Here is a 15,574-nt window from a genome sequence, read left to right as displayed (position 1 = left end):
TCCTGCTCAAGTGTGTCCTTGCTCCTACTGCTGTGCTGGCCTGCTGTGCTTGTTGCTGCCGCCCTGTTGGGGGGCGGGGTCCCCCGCTGCTCGGCTCTGAGACGCTTTTATGTTCACTTCATGCCGGTTTATTTCTGCTCTTTCTGGCTTTTCATCCATGTTTTGTGTTGAGCTGTACTTTGGTTGGAATGTTATTTTCAAAGTCTGCATGTTTATTTTTCATAATATGCGACAAATGGTTTCATAATCGCCCTCAAAACATTGGATCATTAAAAAACGAATGCCTTGGGTACAGGTTACAGGTACAGGTGGTTTTAGGTTCCATGTATTTACAGAAAGTCATCCATAGTTGAGAATTGTTTTGGGTGTTTGTTAGGACTCCAGCAACACTTGACCAACATATTTATTTAATTTTTTTTAACCAACATAGTTTTTGACCAACATATTTAAGCTAATGGCCTTTTTACAAAGTCATCTCAAAACATCATTAAGTGGTTTTGTCTGATACATTTCCAATGGAAATCTGATACATTTCCATTGGATACATGTATACATGCTTTTTGATCAGTCTTTCCATTTATAATTCTGTAATTTTTATATATTTTATTTTCAGTTCTTCGCCTTTTCAGTTCAAAATTTTCCAAACTAACGCTTTGTGACAACTCTTATGATGAATATAAGCTGAAGCCTGTTTGCCTGTTGTCAAAATTGTTCTCGATTGTCCACAATTAAATCTTCAGGAGTTGCAAGTTGGAATTAATCGATAAAATCGTTTCATTGCCCAGCCCTGGGAGAAGATGTGTTAAATTTGGTGTTATCTCTCTCATACTGGTCACTGGAAGTTCAACATGGCACCTCACTACAGAAGAACTCCCTTTTTGAGGATCTTAAAAAAGAAAGGATGTTCTACTGTACATAAAGATGGCCTAAGCTATACAAAAATTGCAGACACCTTGAATCTGAGCTGCAGCACAGCGACAGAGACCATCAGTTTAACCAGACAGGTTCCACTCAGAACAGGCCTCCCAAAAAAGTGGATTTTACATGCTTGCCATCATATCCCGAGGTTGGCTTTTGAAAATGGATGTTTGAGTGCTGCCAGCGTTGCTGTTGAGGTTGAAAGAGTCGGGGGTCAGCCGGTCAGCGTTCAGACCGTACGCCGCACGCTGCATCAAATTAACGTGACGCCAACTGTAAGGTCGCTACGCCTACGCTAAAGTGCGCCCCGGGCCGCTCTAAGCCCCAACAGTAAATTGGGGAATTTTCCCCAGCAAGGACCGGAAGTCTGTTCGGAGTTGATGGGAAGATGAGTGGAGCTAAATGCAGGGCAGTCCTGGAAGTAAACGTGTTATAGAGCCCTGCAAATTACAGTAGAAGGAGGTTGTACAGTGTTTTAAGTCCGAGGGAACAACACGCTTTTAGGTTATATGTCAAAAACCAAAAGAAAAGAAAACCAAACTTCACAATCATACACAACCTTTGTGCTGGTTTATCACAAAAAATTGATTCTAATAAAATCCCTTCAAGATACATTGAAGTTTGTGATTGGAAGAGGGAAAAAGTGATAAAAGTCCAAAGGACTCACAGGGAACTCCTGCAAGGGAACCACACCTCTGATGTTCTGCAGATGGGTAACAGTGGTGGCGTCTGTCTTTCTTGCACAATTTATGGCAGTTAACTTTATTGTGTTAGGATTTTTGCTGATTTACTGTAGGTGTTTACAGCAGTCGCCGTTGCCTACCGGCGATAAAACTGCTGCAAACCTCGTAAAGCCCGGCTCAGTTCTTGTTGTCAGTAAACAACCTGCTGTTTGGGGAAAAAGAAGAATTCAGTCACATCTATGTTTACACAGAAAACAACCATTACAGTCTTAGGTCCTTTTTTTTAGCCATGCTAGGCTGAATATAAAGTACTTTTCAGGATATCCTGTGTTAAATATGACACTTTATATGAGATTCTCACAGTATGAGAAATTTAGTCTCTCTGTATTTACTCAAAGCTTTAAATTTAAATTATGCAACATGGTCTAACTGCTTCTTAATTGAAAAGAGAAAAGCGGCCTTTGTTCCTGCTACTCCTAAAATGATGAATATGTTAGTTATTACGGTAAAAATAATGGTTGCTGAAGTATCAATTCCTTAGAAAACTTTAATGATTTTACCTTTAAATATACAATAAGCACCTTCTAAATGTAGTAGTAGTTTTCATGTGGTTATTGTGCAGAAAATTATACCTTTTTTCAGGCATGGATTGATGCTGAGAGTTGAGTTGATCCTTCAGGCTATCAGTTAACCAACTGAAGGCTTAAAGCAGCTTTACTTTTATAAGAATGATGATTGGAGCTCCTTAGTTGACACAACATTACGCTCAGTTTGATCAGAAATTTTCCAAACAGCTGAATTATTCTTTTAAAGAGGGCTGCCACGGACCGCAGTGTTTTTTTTTTTTTAAATCAAGAATAATCTGTCCGTCAATTTCTTAATGAATAACTTAAATGACTAATTTTCCTTCATGTTTTTACTTTCTTTTAATGTATTTATTACAATATTTCGGATTAAATGCAAACAACTAAATAAAATGCTAACAAAGAATGGAACCTTAAAATATGATATATGCATAACGTGTCATTTCCAGTTTGACAAAAATAAATATTTCTAATTCCCTGTTACAGATTTTCTTTAGTTTTCTTTTTTTTTAAAGCCCAAATGTCAAATATTATGTCTGATTTGGAAAGAACCCAAAATGGGTAACTCCAAAGGAAAAAGACTGTTTCTATCTGACCTGCTATTTAAAATGAAATAATAAAAGCAGGAACATGTAACTGAATTGTATTCTATTGCTGTATATATGAGTTTTACTGTTTTAGATCAGTTTTATTTAGATATTGGTTTCATCTGCACAGTTAAATGTGATTAAAGCAGGACGAAGCGAAACTGATTCGGTCAGCTGGATAAAACGTCTGCTCTTTAATTCACGCAGGCACAGCCTCAATCAAACATTTCTGTAAAAAAACGTGTTCAGGGGAGAAACGTAGCTGACAGACAACCTATCTGACTGACACCAGAGCACTCAGCATGTTTACGAGAGTCATCATTTTGTCAGCTCATGGGTAAGTAGTCCCCGGCGGTTATCTCCTCCTCACCCTGCATGACGCCTGTGCTGCTGCGGTTCCCAACCAAACCTTTCATCCAAACGCTCAGTTCAGCATTCCCTGTTTAGAAATGCTGCCGAACTTTAGATCTCTCTGAGAAACTTTTAGTCTTCCCTGTGAAGCAGGTGATTGGTTGTTTTGAAACTCAGTAAACGACTGGAGCTGAACGTACGCAGCACGCTCCCATGCAGCCACGGGCTTCACCACACACCGTGGTTTGAAGGGAAACAGATGTAACCGTCTTTTATAAGTCTAGGAAAATAAACTAATTATTAGAAATTCTCTGACTAAAAAAATGTTTTTTTTTTAAATATTTTTATAGTTAATATCATCAGCTACTTTGATAACCTGTTTCCATTTATGTCTGTTTTGCACGAAATCAGCCAGAATTTATTAACATTTTTAAAACTGGGCTTGAACAAAAGTTCTTGCAAAGATCAGCTTTATGTTGGCTGAACTGACGGCAACAAAGTTGAGTGAAAATAGTAAAAATTCAAAAAAGGAATTCACTGTTTCAAAAGTGCCCGCCTAGGAGGAAGAAATTAACTTTTGCAATCTTGTTTTCCCTTTCTTTCTTTTTCAAAACTGCATTACTGTGGCTTCTAGCATTTTATTTCAGCTCTTTCAGATCCTGTCTTTATGTTCCCATAAAAGCATTTTGCCTTTCTAGTCAAAAATACCATAGTTATAGAGATTGATCTATTCTTTTCTTTGTTTTGTTGTTTAAACAGTGCTTTGTTGTATGCATGCCTAATCAGCCAGAGTCCAGTTATTGGATAAATGTGTTTCCATTAAGACGTTTAATGGGTAACAGAGGAAACGGCTGAACTGTTAGATTAGCGCCAGAGAGCCGTGGCTCGTTTTGGAGAGAATAATCATATTCGGGTGGGAAAAACCACGTCTTACATGTCTATTTTCTAAAATATTGTCATCTCTGGAAGAACTGTCTGCCGTTGACTTTGTGTCATTCTAAATCTTGTCTACAAATTTAGTTTAAGACAGAAGTTTTGAGGATGGTCAAACACAGTAGGCTGTTCAAGCTCTCCACACCCAGGGGGGTTAGAGTTGAAAAAAAAAACCTCATTTGGCTTAAATTTTATAAATTTGTTGTATATAATCGGTTTATTTTATAGTTAAACAATCAAGTATGTTTCTGTCTCTAACTTAAGTTAATTTCACTGTTTTTACATAGAAAGTTTCATGTTTATAGACAATTAAGGAGGGAGGAGGTGCACCCAGTTTGCAGGGTGATATCAGGAAGTGCAACTGAACAAATGATTCCTTGTGCATTTAGTGTTCTTGAAATATGCAAATGTTGCAGAAAAGCTGCCAAAACTAGCTTTTAGGAAAGCCTTTACACTAGAGAGACAACAATACAGTGACCAGAGATCAGCTCTTATGGGTGATTGATTAGCCAAATACTAAAATATCTGAAATAGTTTCTCCTCCCTAGCCATTAGATGCATCAAAACGAAGAACTTCCACAATTTTCTGTCTATAAATCCATCAACCAACCAACTTGTGAGTTAAAAAGTCTGGAGAAACCTGCTTGGATGAAATAGATACAGAATCGAAAAAAATAATGGAACGGCCAGGTCAGATACAATCGGAAATCCATATCGGCCAGGAAAAGTCCAATTGGTGCATTTTAGTCTAATTTCTGAAACCCTGTTTATGAAGATAAGCCATTTAACCCAAGATTTGGTGTAGATGGCCTAAACGCCCACATGTAGCTCCAGAGCTGCAGCTTGGAGACGCATCTTCTAATCTTTTCTAAAGATGAAATCCCAGACTGAAATTTCTTATTATTCCTCACTGCTACTTACTTAAGTTGTTTAAGAAATTTTAAATTTTTTTTTAGAATGCAGAACTGGGCTTGTTAAGTATTTCGGCCGTTACTTGACCCTGTCACGATGGAGTTTGCAACCATGTGCAATGCATGGAAGCATCTGTAGGGACAGGTCTGTGGTTCTTAAAGTAATAATCTCATATTACATGTTGATGTTGAGGGAAGCCCCAGGTAAATGATTCGTGTCACTTTCACCTTAACAGTCAGGACCGTTAACAGTGTGTGAGGTTGGTCCAGGTTTTTTCCCCCTGCAGGTAGAGCTACAGACTCTCTCAGAAAGCTATTTTTATACATTGTCTCCAACCTCCCCCAAAAAAAAAAAAAATCTTCTTAGCTTTTGACTGGCTGACTTTAATGCAGGGTGTAAATATTCCTGCGGCTTTTCCCCCCCCCTTAGTCAAACTAACGAATTCACTAGTGACACAGACTAAAAGTCAGTTTTTGTTTTTAATGAATCAAGGAGGCTATAGGGTGCTATTACCTAGGCACGGAGTTTAATTATGAATAAATGCTCGCCATGTTGTGGTTGATGGCTTGGTGTGACTTTGGGGGGCGGACCATCACGCTGCAGGACCAGAGCAGCATCTCGTGTGGAGGAAGAGGAAGAGGAGGATGGGAGATTTCCAGTATAGCAGTCTCTTTACATCAGCATCAAAGAGAAATTGCCATGCAGTGCCTGTCTGTGTACGTGTATGAGGTGTGTGTGTGTGCATGTATGAAGAGGGGGGGTGTATGTGGCTCCTTTCTCCTCCCACCACTCCGTGTGTTGAGCCGTGTCTACTGGGGAAAAAGAGAGATAGGATGTTGTCATAGTAACCGCTTTACGGGATGTTGGTCCTATAGCGGCGAGTGACCTGGTGGAGCGACGGTGCTTTTCTGCAGATGTGAGAGGGGGTCCCTTCGCTGAGTTTAAAAAAAAATCAGCCCGGAGCGAGTCTATTTATCTGTAACTCAGCTCCAGGAAACTTCTAGACTGATGTTTATTCATTACTCTGCTCTGCTCTCTTGGGTTTATAGTTCATTCTGTGGGCTGGCTGCTGTGATAAAGGTTTAAATTTCTCGACAGGGCGACATTGATCACTACCCTAGAGCTAATGAGAGCAAAAACGTCCGTCTGCAAGGGGAAAAACGGAGTAACTTTGGAGCTAAAGTTTATATCTTAGCTATTATGAAGCTTCAACTAAAAAGTAAGGTCGCGTTATTATTTACAGCTGGGAAAATAAAATCTGAATACAGCTTTAGGAACTTTTGGAGCATTTTTCAGAATGTTTATTTCTTTAAAGATGCTTACTTTTTAAAAAGGGAATCAGTTACGGTTGTATAGGTTTCACGGCATGAACTTCAACTGGATCATGCAGACGATAAAACTTCTTCCTTACAGAAGCACCAGTATATTATGGCATCACCTTGTTCAGCTATCAGGTGGAGGGAAACAAGTGATGTCTGCCCCGAGTCATTTCTTGTCAGCTCATATAATATAAAGGAAGATCAGCTGCTTGAAAACTCGTGACTCTCTTGTGGGGCATTCCCCAGAAAGCATCTAAATATCTGCTCAAAATTAGAAGCCTGGAAATTTGAAAATGGCATCCTGTTCAATTCTCAACTCATGAGTGATGAATATGTTGGAATTTCAGTAAAGATAATCAATAATGTCAGTATTAGATGCAAAAAAAAAATATCATCCCTACAGTGTTTCAACAGTTTCTGAGATTGTCAAGTGAGAATTGTTGCTGGAATCGTAAAATTAAACCCCTTTTTTGTCCTTTTTAAAATGACAAATAAGGCAAATCCAGCAAAAGAAGTTCTTGTTGCTCCTTTTATTACCGTCACAACCTTTCACAGGATGGCATTAAGAGAGATAACATGAATGCACTCCATCCATCCATCCATTTTGTGACCCGCTTAATCCCTCATGGGGTCGCAGGGGTTGCTGGTGCCTATCTCCAGCATTCACTGGGTGAGAGGCGGGGTTCACCCTGGACAGTTCGCCAGTCTGTCGCAGGGCAACACAGAGAGACAAACAGGACAAACAACCATTCTCACACACACTCACACCTAAGGACAATTTAGAGAAGCCAAATAACCTAACAGTCATGTTTTTGGACTGTGGGAGGAAGCCGGAGTACCTGGAGAGAACCCATGCATGCACAGGGAGAACATGCAAACTCCATGCAGAAAGACCCAGGGTAGGATTTGAACACTGAACCTTCTTGCTGCAAGGCAAGAGTGCTAACCACTGCGCCACTGTTCAGAGGAAAAGCTGGTGTGGTGGAGCCAGGTGGTCACAGTAAGGAAGAAGGAGCAGAAGCAAAGCTGACTGAATATTTATAAAGCCTGCTATCCTCCTTGTTTGTGTGGTGTTCACTGCCGCAATGGCAAATAGTGAAAGGCTCCTCCCATATAAGAAAGCACGCTAAAAAAAAAAGAAATGCATATAAATTATTAGATGAAAGCAATATGAATCCCCCGATACATGTAAGCATTCAATTATTTTCTTATGAATAATAGTTATGTCAGCTCACGATAATTAAAGCAGGATCAAAAGTAACTATTCTAACTCCTCGCCCATTAAGCCGTTTTTTTACTCTATGGAAACATGGAGCCGAAACTGAAACATTACCAGGAATTCAACATTTTGGTGGCATAATTGTTGATTAAAATAATTGTTTTCTGTATGCCTTCGCGTATTAAAACCTACTGTTGGCTGAACTGCTGTCTGTTATGTAGGTCACGCATCTAACAGTGTAAGTTGGTGTTTTCCAACCTATTTGCGGCCCACATGACCCTGCACATGCTCGGCTACGACACCACCGGGAGTCTACGGTCGGGGAGTGAAATACCGGAGTAAAGCAGTGCTGATCATCTCCAACGCTCTCAGGAGGAGTTCAGTGGGAATGGCCACTGAAGTCCAGTCAGCATGTCTTTCGTTGTCGTTCACGCCTTTATCGAGAAGATCAGAGTTTCCCCCCCTTCCTCCGGGCGCAGCGTGTTTGCTGCCTGACGGCGCTCTCGCTTTATCCTGTCGCTTCAGTGTCCAGCTCTGCCATCGCGAGCACGTCACACTTCCTCCTCTGACTGCCGCTGCCTCCTCCGTCTCTAGAGTCGGCTCTCGTTTTTGTGTAGCAGCAAAAAAAGGGGGTTTAGGAGGGAACCCTCTTATCTGAGTGAATTTTCTTTTACAGCAGTCATCACTTTCCTACTGCAGATTTTTTTAGGAGCTCGCTTTTATGTCAGGCTGTTCAATTTGCTACCGGAGGACAAAAGATTCAGAGACTGAATGCAATCTACTGTAACAACTGGAAAGCTTTCGATTTATGCAGTTTTGGAAACGGCGGGGCTCTTAATTAAATCAACACGAACGACGGCGAAGGAAGAAATGAGTCCTTTTAGGAAAAAAGGGGGGGTGGGAGTCACCTGCCCAGAGAATTATAAGCTATGGCAGGAAGCCAGATAGACATACACCTCACTACAGGCCTGTTTACTCAGGAATGCGTGACTGTGTTTAAACAAAGATTCATTGTAGGAGTCCAAAAATTCCCAATGTGTTGGGCCAGAGTAGAAGGCGATGTGACAATGCTTTTGTTTCTCAAGAAAATGGTCCAGGAAATCTATTAAAGGTATACTATGCAACCAGGGTTGATTTTCCAGCGAGGCTCCCCCCAGAGGGCGAAAGTAAAAGTGCATTGTCATAAAGATGCTCAGCTGTTCTGGTTTCTCCATCAAGCCAGACGCGGTTGTTTTGAGCTTAGCAGACAGGCGAACGCAACGAAAAGTCAAAAAAACGGCAGTAGCTACAAACAATGACTAACACAGTGAAGGTATGAACATCAGGGTTTCCCGCAGCGCTATCTTGGCGAGGCGGCTGCGGCGAGACGCTACCGCCGCAGCCGCCTCGCTGCGGCCGCCGCGGTAGCGTCTTGCCAACATTAAAAAAAATAAAAATGAAATAATGATGATAATAATAATAATAATAAAACTCGATATGCTTGCACGTTTATTTGACGTTAACACGCGGTTCTTTGTTGTTGCTTTTGCGCGTGCATATAGTGAATGGAAGGGCAAAAACACATGGAGTTCTCGCCGTAAAGCAAGACCGATTCTTGCGGTCTTGCACGAGACTTCTGAGCCTGTGTGTGCGGGCCGAGGGCTCCTGCAATTGCAAGTGCGGTATTTCCCCCACAGACCACCAGGGCGGCCGAGAAAACCTTTGTTCGACCTGAAATGACTCATTTAATCATCCAAAACGGTATGGAACACATTAATTAACTGAAAAATGTTGCATAGTAGGCCTTTAAAACTCAAACTATTGTTCAAAAAGCGTCATTATACCAAACGCTTCAACATGCTGGCGTGGGTTATAGACATTCTTAATGCATCGTCTTGTGCTTTTTAAAGGCTAAAGAGGAGCGGTCATTGGGAGTTTGCCTTGAATGTTTTATGAGCGAAGAGAATGTAATTAAAAGCTGGCACTAAATTTTAAAAAAGACCCCCGTGTCTCGCTCACTAAAACCTCGAGGAAACCTTGTGTGCGTTGCAGGGTTTTCCTAAGCAAATACGGAGGAAACCAAAGCAGGGTTGGAGAGAGCGGAGAAGGACTAGCATTGTCAGCTCTTTGGCATACTAGCTGCAACAGCTGCTCACCCCACCCTCCACCCAGCGCCACTACTACAACCACCGGGGGCCGCCAGGCTGACGTAACCGCTGCCAGCCTGCGCGTCACGTGACCGAGGTCGCCAGTCAAACCGGGTTGCCATCTTGCAGCCCGGGGGGAATGTGTGCAACATCCCCCTCCTCTCTCTGCCTCTCTGACTGCCTTCCGTCCTCGTTTACTGCTCTCCAGATGCTCTGTAGTAGGTGAGGGATGGGTTCATCAATCATTATGAGTGGAGATGTTAATCTCCGCTCGTCTGATATGCACTGAGGGCTAAATCAGATTTTCTACTTGCTGCACGACAGCAGGGAGGTGCTTTTCATAAAGATCTTCTGCTGTCCAGGAGGCCTTAGCTGTGCCGTATAACTCCAATCTCTTTCCCAGCATGGTTGTCAGTCAAAGGTGGCACTTTCTTTAATGGCCTTCGCGGCGATGTCTTGTTAGAGCATGATATGTGGTCGGTTCGCGCGGCTTATGATGGCATGGAGGAGATAATGCTGATCCTGCTCTTACTGAGCAATCCTGGCCTCATACCCTAAGGTATTATGGTGGAAGCCCCTGAATCCAACTTACATTACAAAAAAATATGTGCTGTACCTTGAATTATTTAAATGTAATAGGTTCATACTGCAGAGTTTAAATTGCTTTAGTTTTAGCTTCCTTATTCAAAAACAGACACAATCTCTTCTTATTTATTTTTTTTGTATTTGTATCTTTGTGTGAATCTGCATGCTTCCATTTGCCTGTCACAATCCCCACACCGAGGGACAAGAAAGGATGTTTCTATTCTATTCTATTCAATAGTAGGGCTGGACTATATGGCCAAAACTTATATGACGATATATTTCTTAATTTTGGTCAATATTTGGTCGATAATTACGATATCAATATAAAATTAAAATAAAAGCCTCAAAGACTGTAAAGAATGCCCACAACAGATGCCTTCACAAACTTATAACATTGCCATGTTTATCGTCCAATATAGCATTTTAGAAATATTTGCTTTAAGAAATAAAACATTGCAGCATTTGTCAGTGTAAAATGCTGTAATCAAAGACTGTAATATATATTGAAATATTGGAAATATCACCTTTATTGAATAGCTATGTTGCGATATATATTGATATTGAATTACTGTCCACCCCTATTCTATAGTTGATTGTGCTTTTGATGATATTGTTGTCTTTATATGTTGCTTGAGGATATTAGTATGACCCCTCTGCATAAACTAAACACATGAAGTTCATTCCAACATGGTTTTTTTTATTGAAAAACAGTTAAACATTATAGGTGTGTTGGAGTCCAGTTCCCAATTACTTTACTACCTTTGTAAAATTTTCTGCTGTTTCTTCTGCAACATGCATCACCCAATATAATACTGGCAAACAGAATTTAAATGCATGGATTCTAACTAATAAATGCATAAGTCTTTCCATGGACCAATTTTAGTATTACTGACGTTTGGACGGTGATACATTTTCTGTATATTGTGCTGCCTTAATCCTAACATTATTACATTATTACCATGACATTATTAGTCAAAGGGTGGTAAAAGAAGATTAAGTGACGTGCTTTAAGGGAACTCCTGTTTCAAAATGCTAGATCCTGACTTTCCCCTTCGCATTGATTTAGTTGTGGATCCTTTGCTGCCTAAGTAAGCAACCAAGAATAGTATTTTAGCTTCATTGGTCGTGTGATTTTCTCTTCATATTTAGAAAAATCACGTTCGTACACCAAAGGGACTTTTTTTTTTCGTAATTCAACGACAACAATGCTTCTGTAGACGTACACATAACTGCACATCAGTATCTTTTAAAGAGACTTTTAAACACGTTTGACTGTATTTGGTGTTCCATCTAAGGTGATGATTCACTAAATCGAGTCATTAAGAAAACCTGAGCTTTTGCTCGCTGACCGGATCGAACACATTTGCTGTGATGCGACGTTGTTCAAACCCGGGCGTCGCAGGTGTTTTGGGGGGGAAAACTCGACCTTTTGTGTGAATAACATGTTAAGCGCGTTTTACATCAAACGAGGCTCAGCTCTGTGTGTTTGCATGTCTCCCGTCGGTGAGTCACCCGGCCAGCCAGCCATGTTTAATGTGATCAGCTGCTGGCCGACACGTCGCCGCGCTGCCCCGGCTATCGCTCATTGCCGGGGAGACACGTGGTGTGGAAATGATCCAAACCTCTGGGGTCAAGGTGTCAGTTCACTGTGTGTCGCTTTGGAGCCGCTGCTTGTAAAATGCAGTAGGGAAAGGTAACTGTGGGGATGGTCTGTAGAAATCTAAACGTGTCCACACTGGATTAAACTCAAATTCCCCTCAACATTTTGTCGTACTCTGCCCCTTGTCTTCATTGCAGCCATAAAAAACACAGGGGGAAGAAAAAAAATCTGTGCTAGATTGACTTGGATTACTACTCAGGCAGAAGACGTTCATATTGAAGGAAGTGATTCACGCTGATGTAATCAAGGCATCTAAGTCATCTAAAGGCTCAGAGTAAATCTCTTCAAAAAGCTGTGACAAATGCTCAGTCTCGCCTCACAGATGAAACACAGCGCTGCATTTTCACTATTGGGCTTTAGTGTAAAGGCGTTCTAAACCTCAGACGTTTTTTTGTACCCCCCCTGTTTGCATGTGCAGGTAAATTCCCAGTACATCCACCTGATGCCAGGGTTTTATAAAACTATCATTGAATGAGTCGGTGACACCTGTCCTATGAAACCGGCCCTGCTAGCCCCCCCTCTCCCTCCCCTTCATGGGTTGTTTACGGTGGCACAGCTGGCGCGCTGCTGGGAGAGTGACCCAAACCGGCGTAGTAGTGCACGTCCATGTGGGGATTTCTCACAGCAGCTGTCGGGCCTTTGTAGGTAGCGCTGCATGCCTGGAACGACTGGCTCTCGGAGCATGTGGCTCCACAATGGCAGGAATTCTCCGCCACACCCGAATGTTGACAACAGATCGAGATAAGAATGCTATGCGGTATGAAGAAATTGTTCCAGATTGTCAGGAAACACGTTTGCCCAATTTTCATACCTCCAGCAACTGAGCAAAGAGGTTGTAATGCATATTTTTTATTATTATATTTTTGTGTTTTCTTGACCAAAAACATCTCTAATCCACTCTGCTCCTAATGCTCTCACTGCTGGTTAAGGTCCTTTGAGTTGGGCTGCCCCCTGCTGGCAGCTCATGCTAAGGATCACCAGCAGTGCTGGAGGTTCTCATGTCTAATGGGCATTGATCTCACTGGAAAGTCATTTAGATCCAATTTACACCACTTATTCAGTTCATGCTATAATTACTGCTTTTAATTGCTTCAATCCACTCGCCTGTTGACTTTACAGGTCATTTCAAAGCACAGAATGATTTTGAGCTTTTAGACAAAGTGAACTATGACTGTGGAAGTGCAGGACAACAATCTCTCTGTGTCTATTAATAAGGAGGAGTCCTCACGCTGTTTACTCTCACATCCAATGAATTGGTGGCATTATGTAATACACAGAATTATTGAGGTTGCTTTCTCTTTTTTTTTTTTTTTTTTGCAGAGAGGCACCATTAGTATTACATATGCATACATTATGTTATAGTATTTTGGGATTTTGGGACAATTTCTGCATCTTAAAATGAAGATTTACAGTTTTAGAGATCGACATAAAAAACGTTTGTGTAGTACTGTGCAAAATCTTTACGCCACCACCACAAATTTCTTTGTTTCGCTTGCAACGATTCTATTTTAAAATGACAATTTTACTAAAGGGAAAGAAAGAAAACAATTTTTCTTTGGCAGTGCCTGCGAAGACCCACATGTACAATGCAGGCCCCATTTAATGCCTCCCCTGGTAAAGATATGCAAAAGCTCTTTAAAAATAAATGTATTTTTTATTACAGTGACCTGTACTAAAAATGTTAAAAATCCAAAATTTCAGTTAGGTTAATTAAACAAGTGAGGAGGAAAAAACTTGATTACGACATAATAGCCTTTAATTTGATTAAAATGGCCATACATATTGGCACCATTTACAATTGCTTTAAAACAGTACATATATTAGTAGCATTTTCTTATTTTCTAACTTTAACTTTGTAAGTTGATCAGAGTTTGTAGGCACTTCTGATTAGTAATCCACGACCTTACTTTCCTAAAGCATAAGCATGACACTGAGGCTCATTTCTTTTAACCACTGTACACTAAGCTGAATAGTGAAGAGAGGGAAAGCAAATCTCCATATAATACGATTGGGGAACTGTAGCAATGCATGCTATCTAGATTTTGTCAAAAGACTGAGACTTAAACTGGAACCAAGTGCTTTGGTCAGATGAGACTAACATTTGATTTTTCTGTCTAACTCCTATTCAGAAAGAAAAAAAAACAAGCAATCAATATGTGGAGAAGCACTTTGTGTTAAGTACAGTGGGGGAGTGGGGGGGTCTGTGATGGTCTGTTTTTCTTTCAGTTGCCATGGGAATCTTCTTCTGCATCGTCAGCTCTTATAAATACCGGGAGATTTCATATTAAAACTATTCTGAACTGTACCAGAAAGCTGAAAAAAACTGTTTGTTATTGGCTCTTTAAACAAGCTAATAATCATAAACTTATAGCCAAATATACACAGAAATTGTTCCTCTGACACAAAACCTTCCTCGGCGATCTCATTTCTGAGAACAAACTGCTGTGAACAAAACCCCGGAGGCCGAGCTCAGGAGAAGAGTCCATAAGAGAGGACCCAGAATGATCTCATGAATGAAATTCATGAAGTCTAATAGCAGGAATAATCAGAAAAAAAATGGCTCAATCATTGGTGTGTTCTGCTCTCTTGGCCTGTCTCTTCTTATTCCCACTTATCTGTTCGTCCCTGCCCCTGTGGTCGCACCGTGGCACCCCAGGCGGGTATTCCCAGTAGCGTCCTTCATTAGGCCAAGCATGCAGTCTTCGTCAAGCTTCTCCCCCTGCTCTACCAGAGATGCACCTCCGGGCTTTCTGTGGGCTTCCTTTATGGATGATACTTTATATTCTGCTAATGCGGTCGACTTCGCACCTGTTTAGCTTCCAGCGCTACCGGTGTTCCCTTTCCCTCGCGTCTCACCCTTCCGTTTGCCCTCCCGACACAGAACAACGACAACGAGACGCCGCTGCACTGCGCCGCCCAGTATGGCCACACCCAGGTGGTGCGCCTGCTGCTGGAGGAGCTAACGGACCCCACCATGAGGAACAACAAGTTCGAGACCCCCCTGGACCTGGCCGCCCTCTACGGTCGACTGGAGGTGGTCAAGCTGCTGCTCAGCGCCCACCCCAACCTGCTGAGCTGCAACACCAAGAAGCACACGCCTCTGCACCTGGCCTCTCGGAACGGACACCTGTCCGTGGTGGAGGTGCTGCTGGACGCTGGCATGGACATCAACTATGAGGTTAGTTTGTTTTCCCCTGCACTGCAAAAACTGAACTAAAAATAAGTAAAATGTTCTTAAAATGAGTGTATTTGTCCTTGATTTGAGCAGGTAAATAAGATGATTTGCCAATGGAATAAGATTTTTGCACTTAAAATAGGAACAACTCATCTCCATCATCTTATTTCAAGTGCAGGATGTCTAATTATCTTATTTTAGGGGTTAAAATTCTCATTCCACTGGCAGATAATCTTATTTACCTGCTCAAATCAAGGACAAATACACTAACTTTAAGAACATTTTACTTATTTTTAGATGCATTTTTGCAGTGTGCGTGCGGCAACTTTTGAGGCTTCTCTTTTCAAATGTTTCTCAACATGTCCGATCGTGTTTGGTAACTTCCTGCTACTTTCTCCCTCTAAAGCGCTTAGATCGAAAATAATAATTCTTAATCTCTCGGTGTGATAATGAACCGTTTGCCGTGTGAAGCCAATCTTCCTCCCCCTGGTGGACCCTCAGGTTCTGTCTCTGGATCACACT

At 41.4% G+C, this 15,574-nt stretch overlaps 1 protein-coding gene across 1 annotated transcript in view; it reads left to right on the top strand.

The window, feature by feature from the left end:
- Positions 1–15,574, top strand: part of LOC105928605 (ankyrin repeat and SAM domain-containing protein 1A) — a 100,204-nt gene that overhangs the window by 27,070 nt on the left and 57,560 nt on the right. The window contains exon 5 of the mRNA XM_021318191.2: positions 14,759–15,055. Within this exon, the coding sequence (XP_021173866.2) occupies positions 14,759–15,055 (297 nt within the window). The remainder of the gene's footprint in view (positions 1–14,758; positions 15,056–15,574) is intronic.

Source organism: Fundulus heteroclitus, chromosome 1 (assembly GCF_011125445.2).
Source record: "Fundulus heteroclitus isolate FHET01 chromosome 1, MU-UCD_Fhet_4.1, whole genome shotgun sequence".
NCBI lineage: Eukaryota > Metazoa > Chordata > Actinopteri > Cyprinodontiformes > Fundulidae > Fundulus > Fundulus heteroclitus.
Note: the sequence above shows the minus strand (reverse complement) of the source record. Positions and strands in the feature narration are given on the sequence as shown.